The sequence below is a fragment of the Phyllobates terribilis genome, unplaced genomic scaffold, assembly GCF_046119375.1.
Source record: "Phyllobates terribilis strain yellow unplaced genomic scaffold, ASM4611937v1 Scaffold_3__8_contigs__length_932513732, whole genome shotgun sequence".
In the NCBI taxonomy this organism is placed as follows: Eukaryota; Metazoa; Chordata; class Amphibia; order Anura; family Dendrobatidae; genus Phyllobates; species Phyllobates terribilis.
Genome location: NW_027362763.1, coordinates 627,120,274 through 627,137,782, shown reverse-complemented (window position 1 = coordinate 627,137,782; position 17,509 = coordinate 627,120,274). Strand labels below are relative to the sequence as shown.

The 17,509-nt window shown below is 41.7% G+C and overlaps 1 protein-coding gene across 26 annotated transcripts in view; it reads right to left on the bottom strand.

Annotated features, from left to right (window-relative positions):
• The window catches only part of AFDN (afadin, adherens junction formation factor), a 504,890-nt gene that overhangs the window by 273,310 nt on the left and 214,071 nt on the right, over window positions 1–17,509 (bottom strand). For all 26 annotated transcript variants that reach the window (XM_073671547.1, XM_073671557.1, XM_073671558.1 and 23 more), the window contains one exon: window positions 10,930–10,987. In XM_073671547.1, coding sequence (XP_073527648.1) covers window positions 10,930–10,987 — 58 coding nt within the window. The remainder of the gene's footprint in view (window positions 1–10,929; window positions 10,988–17,509) is intronic.

The following is a 17,509-nucleotide window of genomic DNA, read 5'->3' as shown; positions in this document are numbered from 1 at the left end:
TGCAAACTAGGCTTTCAACTTTCTCTAGAAACCTTGAATACCTTTGCTATCCTTTTGTAACGTTTTGGACCACAGTCTTGACAACTCAAAAATATCAGTTAACTGGAGGCCACTGCCTATAAGAAATCATCCAAGATTCTTCTGGAAGGCTGCTAGAAGCTGGTGTCTTGGCCATACTCATATTTTCAGCAGGTCATATAAGTACAACAGGCAGGAGGCATTATTGCCCTTACTGGTCATCAGGGGTGGGGAACATCATCAGGGCATTATTGTCCTTACTGGTGCATGGGGCTCGGTGAACACAAGCAAAGAGGTAAGGCCCGGACCCAGTTAGGACTTCGCACTCATTTGCTTCTGCTCACCAGACCCCAGGGGCAGGGGTGCGTTGCAGCACACATCTCATAGCAGGGGAGCTTCTTCCGCCTCTTTTGGGACGTGCGCATCGGCAAGTACGTGTGCTGGACACCAGAAGTTAAGCTGCAGGGGATCATATGAGAGGTAATTATGAAAAACTTTTTTTTTTTTTACTAAATAAATTAAATTGGTGTGGGGGGAGGAAATTATGCTGTGTTGAGGTTGCGGTGAGGGAGCACAAATATTGATGAATTGGGGTGGGGGAGAGAAAATGATAAATTGAGGGTGGGTATCGGGACAGCAAATAATGAATTGAAGGTGGGGGGTGGGAAGGGTAAATGATGATGAATTAAGGGTGGGGGAAGAGTAATGAACTATATATTGATAGTGGCGCGGTACAGCAAATGATGATGAATTGAGACAGGGGGATGGGGTACAGCAAATGATGATGAATTGAGGGTGGGAGAGAGCAAACCATGACTAGAGGGGGAGGCTACTTTTTTCTTCATCTGACAGTGTAGAAGTTGAGAAAAAAGTGGGGAATGTGCTCTGAAAGCAGTGCTCTTGATAACTTAATTTTTGACAAGTTATGGCTGGAAGAAGTGATAGTCTGTGCTGAATGAAGAAGAAAAGCGAAGATTAAGGACTTGAACTAGAGACGTCACCGGTGAGCCCCTGTTACCTGTACACCGACACTATATACAGAGCTCATGTGTATAATATCACTGGTGATCACTGTATTACCTGTACACTGACACTATATACAAAGCGTCTGCGTATAATGGCATTAGTGATCCCTGTATTACCTAAACACTATATACACTGTTCCTGTGTACAATGTCACTGGTGATCACTATTACCTGTACACTATATACTATTTAAAGAGATTCTGTATATAATGTCATTGGTGATCCCTGTATTACCTGTACGCTGACACTATATACAGAGCTCCTATGTGACTGGCGAGTCCCTGCACACTATATACTATTTACAGAGCTCCAGTGTATAATGTCACTGGTGATCCCTGTATTACCTGTACACTGACACTATATACAGAGCTCCTGTGTATAATGTCATTGGTGAGTCAATGTATTAACTGCACACTATACACTATACCAGGGGCCTCAAACACGCATCCCTAAGGCTGCTTTATGCGGCCCGCAGGCACCAAAGACCCCTTGACAATCTCGGCCTGGTCCAGGAGGTGCAGACAGCAGAGCTTTATTTCAGTTGAATGTGTGTCCTTTGATGCACATTCAATTGAAATGTATTGCCGTGCAGAGACCGACTCTGTGCAAAGCAATACCAATGCCAGACACCAGCCAATCAGTGGCCAGCAGCTGAAATCTGCGCATGGCAGTGACGTCATACACCGCAGTGCCGGCACGCAGATATCAGCTGCTGGCTTCTGATTGGCTGGCATTGGTATTGCTAGGCAGAAAGCCGGTCTCTGAGCTGCAATAAATTTCAATTTATTGTGCGTCCAAAGACGCACATGCAACTTAAAGTGCTGCTGTCGGCGGCTCCTGGACCAGGCCGGAATCAACAAGGGGTCTATGGTGCCTCCGGGCCGCATGTGCAGAAAGTATGCCAAGGGAATGGAGGACAGGTGAGAAGAATCTTTTTTTCTTTCCCCTCATATGTGTACGTGAAGAAGGGCACAATAGGGGACATATCTACAACATGGGGACCTGGGTGGGGACATACCTACAATATGGGGACCTGGATTGTCACAGGTTTGTGAGGTGTGACAGACCGTCGCTCTGGAGCTGGCTGTAGGTGGTCATTGTGCTTGGCATTGCAGACGCCTTCTTGATCCTCTCATCACTTTAGTATGGTTATATCCTCCTTCCTTTAGGACCCAGCAGCTACCTCCACCTTCTACTGCTGATTGACACACCACTGCTTGGTAGTTAAAAACTCAGTTTCTCCAGAGGCACCGGTGATAGTTCTATGTACCTCTGTGCAAGCTTGGAGCAATGGCAGTTAGCTAGTTTCTTCTCTGGTGCCCTTGGAGGACAGTTGGAGGTATCTCAACCTGGTGTCTGCTCAAGCTTAGTGTAACCCCTTTGTTTTGTCTACCTTGCTGTCTTTAATATGTAGTGGGGCCTGACCAGAGCACACCCTGTCCCCTCCCTATCTAGGGCAAGCTCTAGGAACAGTCAGGGATTAGGTTTCTGCATGGTAATACAGTTGTGCTCAAAAGTTTACATACCCCGGCAGAATTTTTGCTTTCTTGGCCTTGTTTCAGAGAATATGAATGATAACAAAAAAACTTTTTCTCCACTCATGGTTATTGGTTGGTTGAAGCCATCTATTGTCAAACTACTGTGTTTTCTCTTTTTACATCTTAATGACTTAAAAACATCCAAATGACACTGATCAAAAGTTCACATACCCCAGTTCTTAATACCGTGTATTGCCCCCTTTAACATCAATGACAACTTGAAGTCTTTTGTGGTAGTTGTGGATGAGGTTCTATATTTTCTCAGATGGTGAAGCTGCCCATTCTTCTTGACAAACAGTTATGCAGAGATTAAGATGGAAACACCGATTTAAGGGCTTAGCGTAGATGAGGTAATAACTCTGGAACGCTTTAACGGGTCCCACTGATTCTGAGACTGTTTTTTCGTGACATATTGTACTTCATGACAGTGGTAAAATTTCTTTGATATGACTTTTTGGTTATTTGTGAAAAAAACTGAAATTTGGCAAATTTAGCAATTTTCAAATTTTGAATTCTTATACCCTTCAATCAGAGAGTTATGTCACACAAAATAGTTAATAAATAACATTTCTCATGTCTTTTTTACATCAGTATAATTTTTGAAACAAAAATTTTGTTAGGAAGTTATAAGGGTTAAAAATTGAGCAGCGATTTCTCATTTTTCCAACAAAATTTACAAAACCTTTTTTTCTTTTTAGGGACCACATCACATTTGAAGTCACTTTGAGGGGTCTATATGACAGAAAATACCCAAAAGTGACAATTCTAAAAACTGCACTCCTCAAGATGCTCAAAACAACATTCAAGAAGTTTATTAACTTCAGATGCTTCACAATAACTGAAGAAACGTTTAAGGAAAAAATAAACATTTCACATTTTTTCCCCAAAATTTGACTTCAGACCCCTTTTTATTTTCACAAGAGTAACAAGAGAAAATGGACTGCAAAATTTGTTATGCAATTTTTCTTGCGCATGCCGATACCCTAACTGTGGGGGAAAACCACAGTTTGGGCGCATGGCAAGGCTCGGAAGGGAAGGAGCACCGTGTGACGTTTTGAACGCAAAATTGGCAGGAATTGAAAGTGGATGCCATGTCGCATTTGGAAAGCCCCTGATGTGCCTAAACCCCCACAAGTGACCCCATTTTGCAAACTACACCCTTCAAGGATTTTATCCAAGTGTATAGTGAGCATTTTGAACCCATACGAAAAGATTCATTTTTTTCACAAAAAACTTGCTTTAGACCCAACTTTCTCACTTTTGTCAGAGGCAACACCAAAAATTGGACTCCAAAATGTGTTACCCACTTTATTATGACCACAGCAATACCCCACATGTAGTCAAAAAGTTCTGTTTGGACAATCGCAGAGCTCGGAACCAAAGGAGCAATATTTACATTTTGGAACACAAATTTCGCTGTAAGATGGTGGGCACCATGTCACATTTGTAGGGCCCCTAAGGTGCCTAAACAGAAGAAACCCCCCATAACTGACACCATTTCGGAAACTACGCTCAAGGATTTTAGAATGAGGATTTAGAACCCAAAGGTATTACACATTTTATAACATTAGGTCGTCATATTAAATACATTGTCATTAGTGTTGAGAGCAAGTGCTGCTGATGAGTTTGAATCGGGTGCTCGAGTAACACACTTGCGTCTCCATACACGGGCAATCCGTTTATATTGGTGTCTAACAGCCACGAAACATGCGGGGCGGGGACTCGAGCATGTCACTTGAGCACCCACGATACTCGACACATATCCAAGCACCCGATGCAAACTCAAGTAGCAAGCACTTGCATTTAACAATACTTGCCATATTGTCATAATTTTTTTTAAATTTTGAAAAAACCCAATCCTAATACAACCCTAACCACAACACAACCCCAACACAATGTCACGCAAGGTGAGGGAAAGACTAAGTGCAAATCCTTCATGTCTTGTCGCTCAGGGCCAGAAAGATTATAGAGTTTGGACTTTGGTCGTTTAACTCCAGGGGTCAGGTTAATAGGACAGTCATATGCACGATGAGGAGGCAAATCCAGACACCCCCCCTCCCAGAAAAAAACGACCATTCAATGCTCTCTCTGGATTGCCAATCCACTATCAGATTATGTTTCACCAAACCAGGGGAGACCCAGTAGAATTGGATTTGGGAAGGCCGTCCAAGACATAGCAAGGAGTTATCTCAATGAACAGACCCCACAGAGTCTTACATTGTGTACAATCAGCGTCAGAGCTATCTGTGCAAGTGGCGCTGAGTCGATGGCAAAAATAGGAATGGGCTTAGCTAAAGTAGACCCCAGAGAGATAACACCAACTGTCCTCCAAGGGCACCAGAGAAGAAACTAGCCTCCAAGCCTACACAGAGGTACATAGAATTATGACCAGCGACCCTCTGGAGAAACAGACTATTAAACTACCCAACAAGGGTGTGTCAATCAGCAGCAGAAGGTGGAAGTCGCTGCTGGGTCCTAATGAAAGAAAGATATAACTATACTACAGAGATTAGAGAATCAAGAAGGAGTTTGCAATGACAAGTGCAGTGACCTTCTACAGCTGGCTACAGAGCGACTGTCACACTTGACACACAACCCCAACCCTACTGCAAAGAATGAAAAAAAAAATATATATTTATTTTATAATTTTTATTTAACTAAGGGGATGACAAAGGGGGATTTGATTAATTATTGGCTTTTGATCACTGGTAGACCCTATCACAGTGATCAAAAGGAACCAATAGAAAAAAATGGTTCGCTGTTGATGGGTACCAGCCAGCAGATCTCGGCAGGAACACTACACATGCGCCCGCCATTTTTTTCTTACAGGAAGATGACGAGGAGGGCTGGGGGACGGATCAGGAGGGCCAAGGATGGCAGAGGCACCGGGAGGGGTCGAGGGCATCATTTCTCACTCCTCTGACAAGTATATCACGTCAGAAGAGCGAGAAATGATTTTAACAATGGCACATTTTTTTTATACTTGATTGCCATTATTCAATGAATAACGGCGATAACGTGATCAGGCACCGGAAAAATTTGGCCATGATCATGTTCTCCATGGTCTCAGGTACCCCCGGTAGCTGAAAACCAGAATATTTTCAGACTCTGGGGGGTGCTACAGCCTTATTCCCGATCTCCGTTTTAAAATGGCAAGGAGGGAATAAGGGCCCTTAACGGCAGCCATTTTAATGTGTATCGATGGTCATTAAGGGGTTAAGCAACCATCGATCAGTAAATATTTACTTACTTATCACTGGTAATTTGTTAGCTTGTTTACACAGGCAGACCCATGCTTTGGATGCACACAGCACGATATTCAGTGCATTCTACCGCACAGGTCCGGTTTTGTTTGTCCATCAAATGATCAGTAGCATGTTTAGATTGCACGATTATCCTAAAATGAGCAAAGGAACGCTCTTTCACAGGATAAATGCATTTAAGTACTAAAAATGCTGGTCATTAAAAGGTGTAATAATGAGGACACTAGAGAAGCCATTAAAAGTGTAGAAACCACTTATTAAACTAGTTACACTGAGGTATTTTAATTATTCTTGTTTGATTGTTAATTGCAAGCAGCAGAAAGTTTATCATTTTTGCTAATAAAACAAAATTTTCAATGGGAGCTGAATAATTTTGATTGCAACTGTAGTGTCCAGCATTATGTAGTATTATAACTGAAATACTAACCAAATCAGATAAGCATAGCATATTCCAATCTCAGGCTCTGTGCCATATAGCATCTTCAATAGACAAACCTAGAACATTACACTCCATTCAATACAATACACTATACAACCCTATGTCTAGACCAATGTTCGGAAAAGCCAAATGCTGCAAAAGTCTGAACATGGTATGAAATCATTGCTGAAGTTAGCATTCAATAAGACAATGAAACACAGAATACAACATAATTCCATTGTAAAAAGAAAAGGGGAAAACAAAGCAGAAACTCAAATAGAAAACTACAAAGCAATGGTCGATCTGGCATTGGGTCTCCTGCTCCAATAGGCTATAAGTTCAGGTCGAGAGACAAGCAGTAAGGTCTGGGCATTGTGCTCTGTAGTGAATTCAGCCTGAACAGGCTGCCAAATACCCAACAACCAAGCTAAAGGCTCAATCTCTGGGTGAAATGACATGTAGGCTTGCTTAAAATTCATCATTCCTCTCAGCATGTTGGCCTATAATTCACGCGACATGCTGCAGAGAACATAGATATTCTATACGCACAGAAAAATTGCTAATACGATTGTACTGTACGCATGAGAAGAACAGCAGTCAACATGTATAAACAGGAAAATAGATAACCTCAGAAAAGCTTACATGTACCCTCCTGTCATTTAGCCATCGTCGGCCTCTAAATACTTCAAGTAGAGCTCTGCACTTGGCTGTTAACTAGTTAAATACCACAGTCAGTCATTCTCTGACAACGGCATTTACAGTGCATATCCCGAAGAGTGTACTGTTCTAACAACTCATCGGCGCCCCCCCTGACTCAAACGCGGTGTGCTGATGAATTGCCAGGTCTACTCAAGACCCCCAGTGCCTGTCATGACCGCACTACTGTAAATTTTAGCGTTTGGCTGATGTTCATTGAAGACAGTGATTTGTTGCATTGCTATGTATAATACAAGTGATCGGATGATCACAGATTTGAGTTCTGTAAGGGTACTAATATACAGTAAAAAGTGGGAAAAATAAAAAAAGATTTAAAATAAAAAATATAAAAATTGAACATCCTTTTTTTCCCATATTTAAAATAAAGATCTTAAAAAAAAAAAAGCACATTGCGTTTGGTTGCCACACCGCTTCAGAAAAATTCAATAAGAAGCACATTGTAAAGTCAAAATGTAATTTACACCCCAAAATAGTATCGATAAAAACAGTCAGGTTCCCCTGCAAAAAAAAGCCCTCACACAGCCTTATCAACAGCAAAATGAAAAGTCTTGAAAAATGGCAATACAAGCAAGTTTTTTTTTATTTTTGTTTAACCGCCTCTCGACCGCCCACTGTACATAAACGTCGGCGCTTGCTGGGCTCTGTGCAGCGCTGACGTTTATAAACAGTGGGTGGCCCCGCAGCCCTCAGGACCCCCAGGGTGCGGTGCAGAGCGACAAAGATGTTAACCCTTTGCCATCTTCCATATCCCGCGATCTATAGTGATCGTGGCATTTAGAAGATCGTGAGAGGAGAGGGGGTCGTCCACTTAACTCTCCGACGGTCCCCTGATGTCTGACAGGACCTGCCGCTGTCATGGCAGCCGGAGGTCACATGACCGCCTCCGGGTCTGCCATGTACTCAGCCTGCAGCTGAAGTCTAGTAGGAGACACTGACTGTGAAACTGTCATTAAAGCTCTCATGCAATGCAATACATGTCTATTACATTGCATGAGAACAGTGATTAGAAAAATAAAAATTAATGTCCCATACAGGACTAAGCAAAAATGTAAAAAAAAAAAAAAAAAAAAAGAGTCTAAAAAAAAAGTTTTCAAACTGTTAAAAAAAAAAATCACAAAATAAAATTTTAAACCAATAAATCCGTATATTTATGCAAAAACAAAAAAAGTACACATATTTAGTATTGCTGCATCCGAAACAACCCGACCTATAAAACTGTCACACTAATTAACTCCTTCTGTGCACACCGTAATAAAAATAAATAAAAAACTGAGCAAAAAAACTATGCTTTTTCATCATATCGCCAAACAAAAAGTGGAAAAAAATGCGATCAAAAATCAAAGCGGAAATAAAAACGCTAATTATTCAAACAAATTTTACATTCAAAAAGTCAAATGGCGCTCCTTCCCTTCCGAACCCTGCCGTGCGCCCAAACAGTGTTTTTCTCTCACATATGGGGTATCAGCGCGCTCATGAGAAATTGCACTACAAATTGTGTAGCCCAGTTTTTCCTGTTACCCTTGTGAAAATAAAAAAATTGGGTCTAAAGTAACATTTTTGTGAAAAAAAAGTTAAATGTTCATTGTTTTCTTCCACAAATTGCTGTGAAACACCTAAAGGGTTAATAAAGTTCTTGAATGTGGTTTTGAGCACCTTGAGGTGTGCAGTTTTTAGAATGGTGTCACTTTTGGGTATTTTCTGTCCTAAAGGCCCCTCAAAGTCACTTCAAATAAGATGTGGTCCCTAAAAAATGGTTTTGTAAATTTTGTTGGAAAAATGAGAAATCGCTGGTCAACTTTTAACCCTTATAGCTTCCTAACAAAAAAAATTTGGCTCCAAAATTGTGCTGATGTAAAGTAGACATGTGGGAAATGTTATTTATTAACTATTTTGTGTGACATATCTCTCTGGTTTAAGGGCATGAAAATTCAAAGTTTGAAAATTGCAAAAGTTTCAAAATTTTAGCCAAATTTTGGATTTTTTCACAAATAAATGCAAGTGATATCGAAGAAATTTTACCACAATCATGAAGTACAATATGTCACGAAAAAACAATCTCGGAATCAGGGGAATCCGTTGAAGCGTTCCAGAGTAATTACTTCACAAAGTGACAGTGGTCAGAATTGTAAAAATTGGCAGGGTCACGAAAGCAAAAACAGGCTCTGGCGCAAAGTGGTTAATAACGATCTGAATTTTTTCATACCACACAAAAAAAAAAAAAAAGCAAGTTTGTAATCGACATAATCGTACTTTCGGGTGATTTTAACTGCACATTGAATGGCACAAACACATAACCCATATAACAATTGCAGAATTGAGTTTCTTTACCCCCATTTTCCAGTACATTATATACAGCGGCTTGCAAAAAAATTCCCCCAACTTGTCATTCTTTGTGTTTTGCTACCTTGTAACCGGGAATTTCACTTATTTTTTGAGGGTTTGTATCAGTTCATGTAAAGAACATAACTACAACTGTGAACATTTAATTTTCTTTTTTTTTGTGAAGCAAACAACAAATAGGATAAAATAACTAAACTTCAATGTGCAGAATTATTCACCCCCTTAAAATCAGTACTTTGTAGAGCCTCCTTTTACGGCAATTACAGCTACAAGTTGCTTTTGATAAGTTTCTGAGCTCTCCACATGTTGCCACTCGTATTTTTTGTTAATTCCTCAAGGCAAAACTTCTACAGCTTCTTCAGGTCACGGATTAATATATAAATACTTTCACAAGCTACTGTAGTAATAATATGAATGGTGCTATTCAAAAGTACAATTCATCCAGGAAAAAAAGTAGCCTTCATATGGCTATGTAGGTGGAAATATAAAAAAGTGATGACTCTTTGAAGGAGAAGGAAAAACAAAAGAGCAAAAATAAAAAACTAAAAAAAAAAAAAAAACTCGGTCCCTAAGGATATGTGCCCACAATCTGTACTAGCAGCGTTTTGAACGCAGCTCACCTGCGGTGCATCCAAACCGCTGCTCTCTACATTAGAAGCACAGTGAATGGGATTTATAGAAATCCCATGCCCACTGTACTTCTATTTGCGCGTAAACTCACCAGCGGCGGGGCTTTAGGAGCCGTAGCATGTCAATTTCTGTTGCGGAGACACTAGCGGGATCGGACGTAGCGCTTTGGATGCAGAGAAAACACGTTACATTTAAAGAGCTGCTATTTCCTGATCGTGGGTACGTAGCCTAAGGGGTTATTAAAAAAGGTGCAAGTGGAAAGATGAAAACTGTGTAAAAAAAAAAAGTTAAAACACCCAAAAAAAAAACCAGGAGCAACTGCAATGACGAATCTGGCCTTTTGTCTTTACATATTCAAAACCATTAGATAATTTGCAATCGCCGATCTTAACTCAGTTTAACTGAGGTGGGCAAAAAGTAACCAAGCAGCAAGATCAGAGAAAAGTCAATAGCACATAATCCCCTGAATTAGATACAATTTTAACTGACTGCTGGTAAATGGTGTTTAAATTATGTTTGACTGCCTTACTGGAACAGCGGCTACAGGGAGAAAATGAACTCTCTCTGTATTCTCTCTGTAGCCTCTCGCTTCCAGTCATTGGAGCTGTTACATTCACCACTTACAGCGTTGGCTGTAATCACTCCCCAGCACCTTGACAAACAGCTTGCTCTGCAAATAAGCAGCAAAGTAGGCTGTTAAACAACGTGCTAGAGGGCAATTATAGTGCGCTCACTGTAAAATTCTAAAGCACCGCCCTTATGACCAAACAAGAGTGGCAACAAGGTAAATTTTCTCTTTTTACCCCGCGGCGCCAGTAATGTAGCTTAACATGAGTTCAACGCAGTTTATCTGCTAATTAATCCCATATCTGCATCTATACAGCATTTCTCAACATAAGTTTCCTTCAGCAAATACATTTTTTTTTACCAGCATGGCTGGCAAGCAAGCAATGAACATATGTAAGAGAAAACAGTGATACCTTATTTGACTCCATAAATGGTCCGTCTCCTTCCATTCCAAATGTTGTTTCATGAAGTCTAAGAGTCAATACCAGAAAGGTAAAGTTACAATTCAGCATAATTTGATTAACAACATCTTTATACAATTCAAATGAAACGTGTGTTTTTTAGCATTTCAAAGCCAAAATTTTGCACTTTAATAATGACATGGTATTAAATGTTATGTTCAGAGATAGATGGTTGAGCGGTATGGTGGGAATAGATTATTTCTTCTCAGATGTGCTGTCTGGGGTGGAGAAAGCACATCTGACAATATATACATTGCAAACTGAATATTCATACGTGTTTTTCTATAAATGATCAATACTTATTGATTTATAGTTAGGTCTAGTTTACTTGGAAGTAAAACAGGTTATTAAGTAAAATGTCTATACACACAAGCTTGCAAGCAACGTCTTAACTCCTTTTGGCATCGGAGTTGAATTATTCTGCTATGTCTATTGTCTGTACAAGTTCCTTCCAAAATGTAAAGTGCTGTAGGTGGTATAGAAATAAAATTATATATTTACACACACTACTGTGCAAAAAGCGTTAAGTAGGTGTGGAAATAATGATGTTATTAGTTCATCTTTAGCACTCAAATCAAATCAATAATTTGGTATGACCACTTTTGTCTTTTGTTCACTTTCCCTTTTGAATATATTGTAACAAAGCAGGAGGTAAGGTCTTGGATGGCAGAGAAGTGACAGAGGTGGTTGGCTTTGGTACTGTAAAAAAATGTGCAAGTAACTAGGCTACTGAAAGGGTTAATTTGACAGGCTGGATTTAGGGTCCAGGATTTAGGAGCAATCAGAAGAGTCTGGGTGAAAGTTGGTTCCTATAATCCAATCTGGGGCTTAAAGGGCTAATTACAGCAGCTAGGTTAGCTCAGCAGAGTGGAGTTGTGCTGGAGCTGAATAGAGGTGTTTGTTCATTGAACACATTTAAAGGCCCCGTCACACTAAGCGAAGCTATAGCGATCCCGACAACGATACGACCTGTCAGGGATCGTTGCTGCATCGCTATGTGGTCGCTGGTGAGATGTCAAACAGTCAGATCTTCCCAAAGACGCAGCAACGATGCGCCGACCCGTAATGATCTGTATAACAATGCACGCCTATGTGTTTCTGTGTCTGAGTCGTCAAGAAGGTCGTTGGTAAGGTGTCAAACACACCCATGCATGCTACCCAGCGGGACCTCAACGATCAAAGAAATGTCCAGACCATTCCGACACAACCAGCAATCTCACACCAGGGGCCTGGTCGCTGCCAAGTGTCAAACGTAGCGAGATCGCTACTGAGGTCGCTGTTGCGTCACAAAACACACCCAAATAAGGGGCAGTAAAGCACCCAAATAAGTGGGCCGAACCCCAGGGTCCAGGAACATTGTCTGCGGGTGGCACCACTGTTTCTTCTGCTGTTGTGCGTGCAAGCCAATCCTCTGTCCATGGCGCATGCGAAGATGCCTCCTGCCCTGCACCTGTCGCTGCACACTCTCAACTAGCACCATCAGCAGCACGTCCACGTCCTTGTCCCAGCGCAGCATTCAGTTGTACCCACCCCAGTCCTTGGAACGCATTAACAAATATACGCAGCCAATGCCCCACAGGCCACACTACTAATTCACACATTTCGCGACTGCTTGTGCTCAAAATGTTGCCTTTTAGGCTCGTGAAGACGGAAGCTTTCCCCAACCTGATGGCGGCAGCTGTCCCTCGGTACTTGGTCCCCAGCAGCCACTAATTCTACTGGTTTGCCGTTCCCGCATTACACGAGCACATGTCCCACAACATTAGCTGTGCTCTCAACAACGCAGGTACTGGGAAAGTCCACCTAACCACGGACACATGGACAAGTTGCTTGTGGGCAGGGACGGTACATCTCACTGATGGTACACTGGGTTAACATAGTGGAAGCCGGGACCCAGTCGAACCTTGGGACGGAACAGGACCTTCCGACGCCGAGAATTGCGGGCCCTGGGTCAATCAGGGTTCCCCCCACATTCTACAGCTACTGCACCTCCTCCTCCTCTAAAGCATCCATCTCAGAAATGACCACATCAGTCGCAAGCTGGAAGCACTGCCTCGATCAAGTGGCAACAGGCTGTGCTGAAGTGAATATGCTTAGGTGACAAACCACACAATGCTGTAGAGTTGTGGACAGCTCTGAAAGAGCAGGCAGATCTGTGGTTGACGCCGCTAAACCTACAGCCAGGAATGATCATGTGTGATAATGGCCGGAACCTTGTGGCGGCTCTAAGGCGAGGCGAGCTTTCACACTTACCATGCCTGGCTCATGCGCTTAACCTCATGGTTCAGCGGTTTATCAAAACCTACCCGGAGTAGCCGGATCTGCTTGTCAAAGTACGCCACCTATGTGCCCATTTTAGAAAGTCACCTACAGCATCCGCAGCCCTTGCAGTGTTTCAGCAGCATTTGCAGCTTACGGGTCACCGACTGGTGAGTGATGTCCCCACGCGTTGGAATTCTACATTACAGATGTTGGGAAGGATTTGTGAGCAGAAGAGGCGCTGTACCCAACTCATCCAGGGCCCTGGTGCGGTGGCTCACTGGGTAATAAAGGGGTTAGGGCCAGCTTGGCATTATCAGCTGGCCCTAAGCCCGAAATTCATGGGGTCACGCCAATATTAGACATGACCGCCATGAATTTCTAGTAAAGTATTTAAAAAAAACACAACACCCAGAATAAAGTCCTTTAATTGAAATAAACACACAATTCTTTATTGCTCTAAATTAAACCATACTTACCATCACGCCCATTCCAGCTGAAGCCAACGATCTCCTGCAATAAAAGAAAAATAATAAAGCAACATCATCCTTACATTTCGATGGTTCCCAGTACAGCTCCAGCTCTGCTACATCGAGATGACAGGCTGGACCGCAGCAGAAAGCTTCCATCCAGCCTGTCATCCCGCAGACACTGAGAAGCGCAGGCTTGCTTGCGCTCTTCAGTGTCAGGCTGTGACGGCATCCAGATGAGCCGAGGTCATGTCCAATGAACTCCGCTCACCTCATGCACGTCACTGACAGCGTGGGAAAATTCTCCTGCACTCAGCGCTTCAGCGTGAGAATTTTCTGCGATCCAGCCTGTCATCTCGATGTAGCAGAGCTAAAGCTGTCCTGGGAACCATGGAAAGGTAAGGATGATGTTGCTTTATTATTGTTCTTTTATTGCAGGAGATCGTTGGCTTTAGCTGGAATGGGTGTGATGGTAAGTATGGTTTAATTTAGAACGATAAAGAATTGTGTGTTTATTTCAATTAAAGGACTTTATTCTGGGTGTTTGTGTTTTTTTTTTTAACTTTGACTATGGGGTTAGTAATGGGGGTGTCTTATAGATGCCTCTCCATTACTAACCTGGGCTTGATGTCAGCTTATAATGCCAGCTGACATCAACCCCAACCCTATTACCCCACTGCCACCGCTACAGGGCAGTGGGAAGAGCGAGGCTAAGTGCCAGAATTGGCGCATCCTATGGATGCACCATTTCTGGGACGGCTGGTGTTTCTAGCCTGGGAGGGGGCCAATATTCATGGCACCCTTCATGGGCTATTAATATCAGCCCCCAGCTGTCTGCCTAGCCTTTGCTAGCTATTAAAATAGGGGGGACCCCACGTCATTTTTTTGGGGGTCCCCCATTTTAATAGCTAGTAAAGGCTAGGTATTCAGCTGGGGGCTGATATTAGTAGCCTGGGAAGCTCCGTGGGTATTACCCCCTTCCCAGGCTTCAAACATCTGCCCCAGCCGTCTGCTTAACCTCCGCTAGAGACTAAAATTCCGGGGAACCTCACGCCAATTTTTTTTTTAATAAATCCTTTATTTTAACACTAAATGACAAGTACAGTAATCAACACTATCACTGTACTTCTTATATATGTGACTGACATGTTTCTATCTATCTAATCTATGTGTGATACTCTATTCTTTCTGTTATAAATTGTCGAGTACCGCTGCTGAATTGCCGGCCGGCTTTTATAAAGAGACGGTACATGAAAACACTATTTTTTTTAAATAAATCCTTTACACTAAATGACAAGTACAGTAAGCAACATTGTCACTGTACTTCTTATATATGTGACTGACATGTTTCTATCTATCTAATCTATGTGTGATGCTCTATTCTTTCGGTTCTAAATTGTCGGGTACCCGTATATGCCGCTGCTGAATTGCCGCGGCATGTTTCACTGTGAGCACTGTTCCCATCGATTTGGGCAACCACTGTAATGCCACAACCACCATGGCTGTGGCATTACATTGAGTGGCAGACAATCCCTGCATGATTGGTGCTCTAAATAGCGCCAGACATGCAGGACACGCTTTTGGTGCACGAACAGTTATCGAACATAATCTCGAACAGCCAAATTTTTTGCAAATCGTTCGCGTTCGTCGAACACCGCCCCAAAACAGCTCGAATTTGAGATTGGCGAACAGTTCTAGTCGAACACCGCTCATCTCTAGTTTTTAGTGCCACAGGTGGAATTATAACCAATAGGCGCATCGTTTTTTGTCTTGTTTGCATTCTGTGCAAATTAGGGGTGTGGCATCCCCCTTGTTGAGCTGGTTAGTATATATGTAGCTTACCACAGGCTTAGGTGGTCTGATATTGGGACCCGGTTCTATTTGTCTACCCTTTTATATGCATTACTTCAACTTTGATATACAGTAAGGTTTTTAATATAGACAGTGTAGGACCGTCCCAATTTAGGGTCACCTTGTCGCTGGTGGGACGGCTTGTATACTTTGTTTGATCAAAAATAGTTCACTAAGTACCCTATATTTCATATGCAACTTTGCTTTACATTTATATATAATGATGGTAGGGTATGAGATATATTTTTTGTCTTTTATAGGTTTTGCATCTTTTTGCTAGTGTGAACATGCTCCTATTTCTTGCATGTGTAACATCTTAGACCTCAGTTCACATTGCTTGGTTTTTTGTCTTGCAAGGGGCATTGGAGTTGCTCCAAATATTGGGCAGCTTTTGCATTCACTGCATAGGCAAATACTATGGGAGACCCACTTCCTAATAATGGGAACATTACGTCTCTTCCAAGGAGCATTGAAATGCCTCCAAATTTTTGGCAGCCCTTGCAGTCACTGGATACGCAATAACAATATAGGAGACCCACTCGTTAATAATGAGAACAACAAAGCATAGCCGGCTGATGGCTCTCTAACAATAGCGAGGGCTGACTGCTGGCCATTTAAGAATAGTAAGGGCCACCTGATGGCCCTATAAAAATAGGCTGTGACTTTCAGAGTCCCTCCATAATAAATTAAATAGGATGTGTCTGATGATGTGTCACACACCACATGGCCAGATAAGGTTGTAAAATGTTAAAATGACATTTACCAATGAATTTGTCTTGGTAGAAAGCAAGGCAAAAGTGCAAAAAAGCATCAAAAACGCTAAGTGTGAGCATAGCCCAAGGTGTGGAGGAGTATTTTTGTTTTTGTACGTTTATTTTGCCTTATATACAAGTCATTACCCTGGAAGGGATGTTCCTTAACATATTTCCCAGGAAAATCCATTTTGGATTCGTTTTTGTATTTGTTTTTTATTGTGAGTCTGTAAACGTGGCGTAATACCTCTGACAACGTTGTTAACAGCAGTGACCTGGGAGTCAGAGATGCTTCCAGGGGTCTTCCCCATGCCTGTTCCCATGTCATTTGAGCACTGTTCCCATCGATTTGGGCAATTTTTAGGACCTCTGCAGACCGCCGGGGGGAGCCGCCTGAAAAATGCTCGAGTTTCCCATAGACTTACATTGGGCTCGTTGCTCGGGTCGGGCACCCGAGCATTCCAATTTGCTTGACCCGAGCATAGAGAACCCGATCATTTTAGTGCTCGCCCATCACTATTTATTAATCAATTAGGTGCTTCACATGAATTAAGTCAATGTGGAAGGCAAGAATGAAAATTTTACAACACTAATTATGATGTCCACTAGTATGTTATTACATAATCCATGAGGGGCTATTTATTTGTCCTTGAGCATGTGTTGCATGGTTTATACATTTATATATTTAAGCAACTAGCACTTAATATCTTTAACAACCAGCACCTTTTGTACCACTATCCATCAAGTGGAGCTACTGATTTATATATTTATACAATATTTTTCATTGCCAGGTTAGGTTTATTTGTTTTAGGCCACTTTATAGCTTTGGTTTAAATGCAGCACTGTGTATACCATTGTCCAGCACGTGGAGCTGTTGATTTATATACAGATATATTTTTTCCCATTGCCTAGTTTAATTTATTTATGTAATTCACAATTACTTAGACTGCCCAAGATATCCTTTCTGAATATATGTGGATTTATTATTTTTATATCCAGGTGGTGGAAAATATTTATTATTTTTATTACATGTATAAGTGGCTGGAAATGTCTTCATGTAGCTATAGGCTGATTACTTCATATAAAAATATACCAATGATTCTTGCATGTAAATAACATAAAACCTATTTATTTTCTGCACTGCATGTTCTTTAAGTGTTTTTATATTGTCATGAATATTCATTAAAGATTTGTTATTTA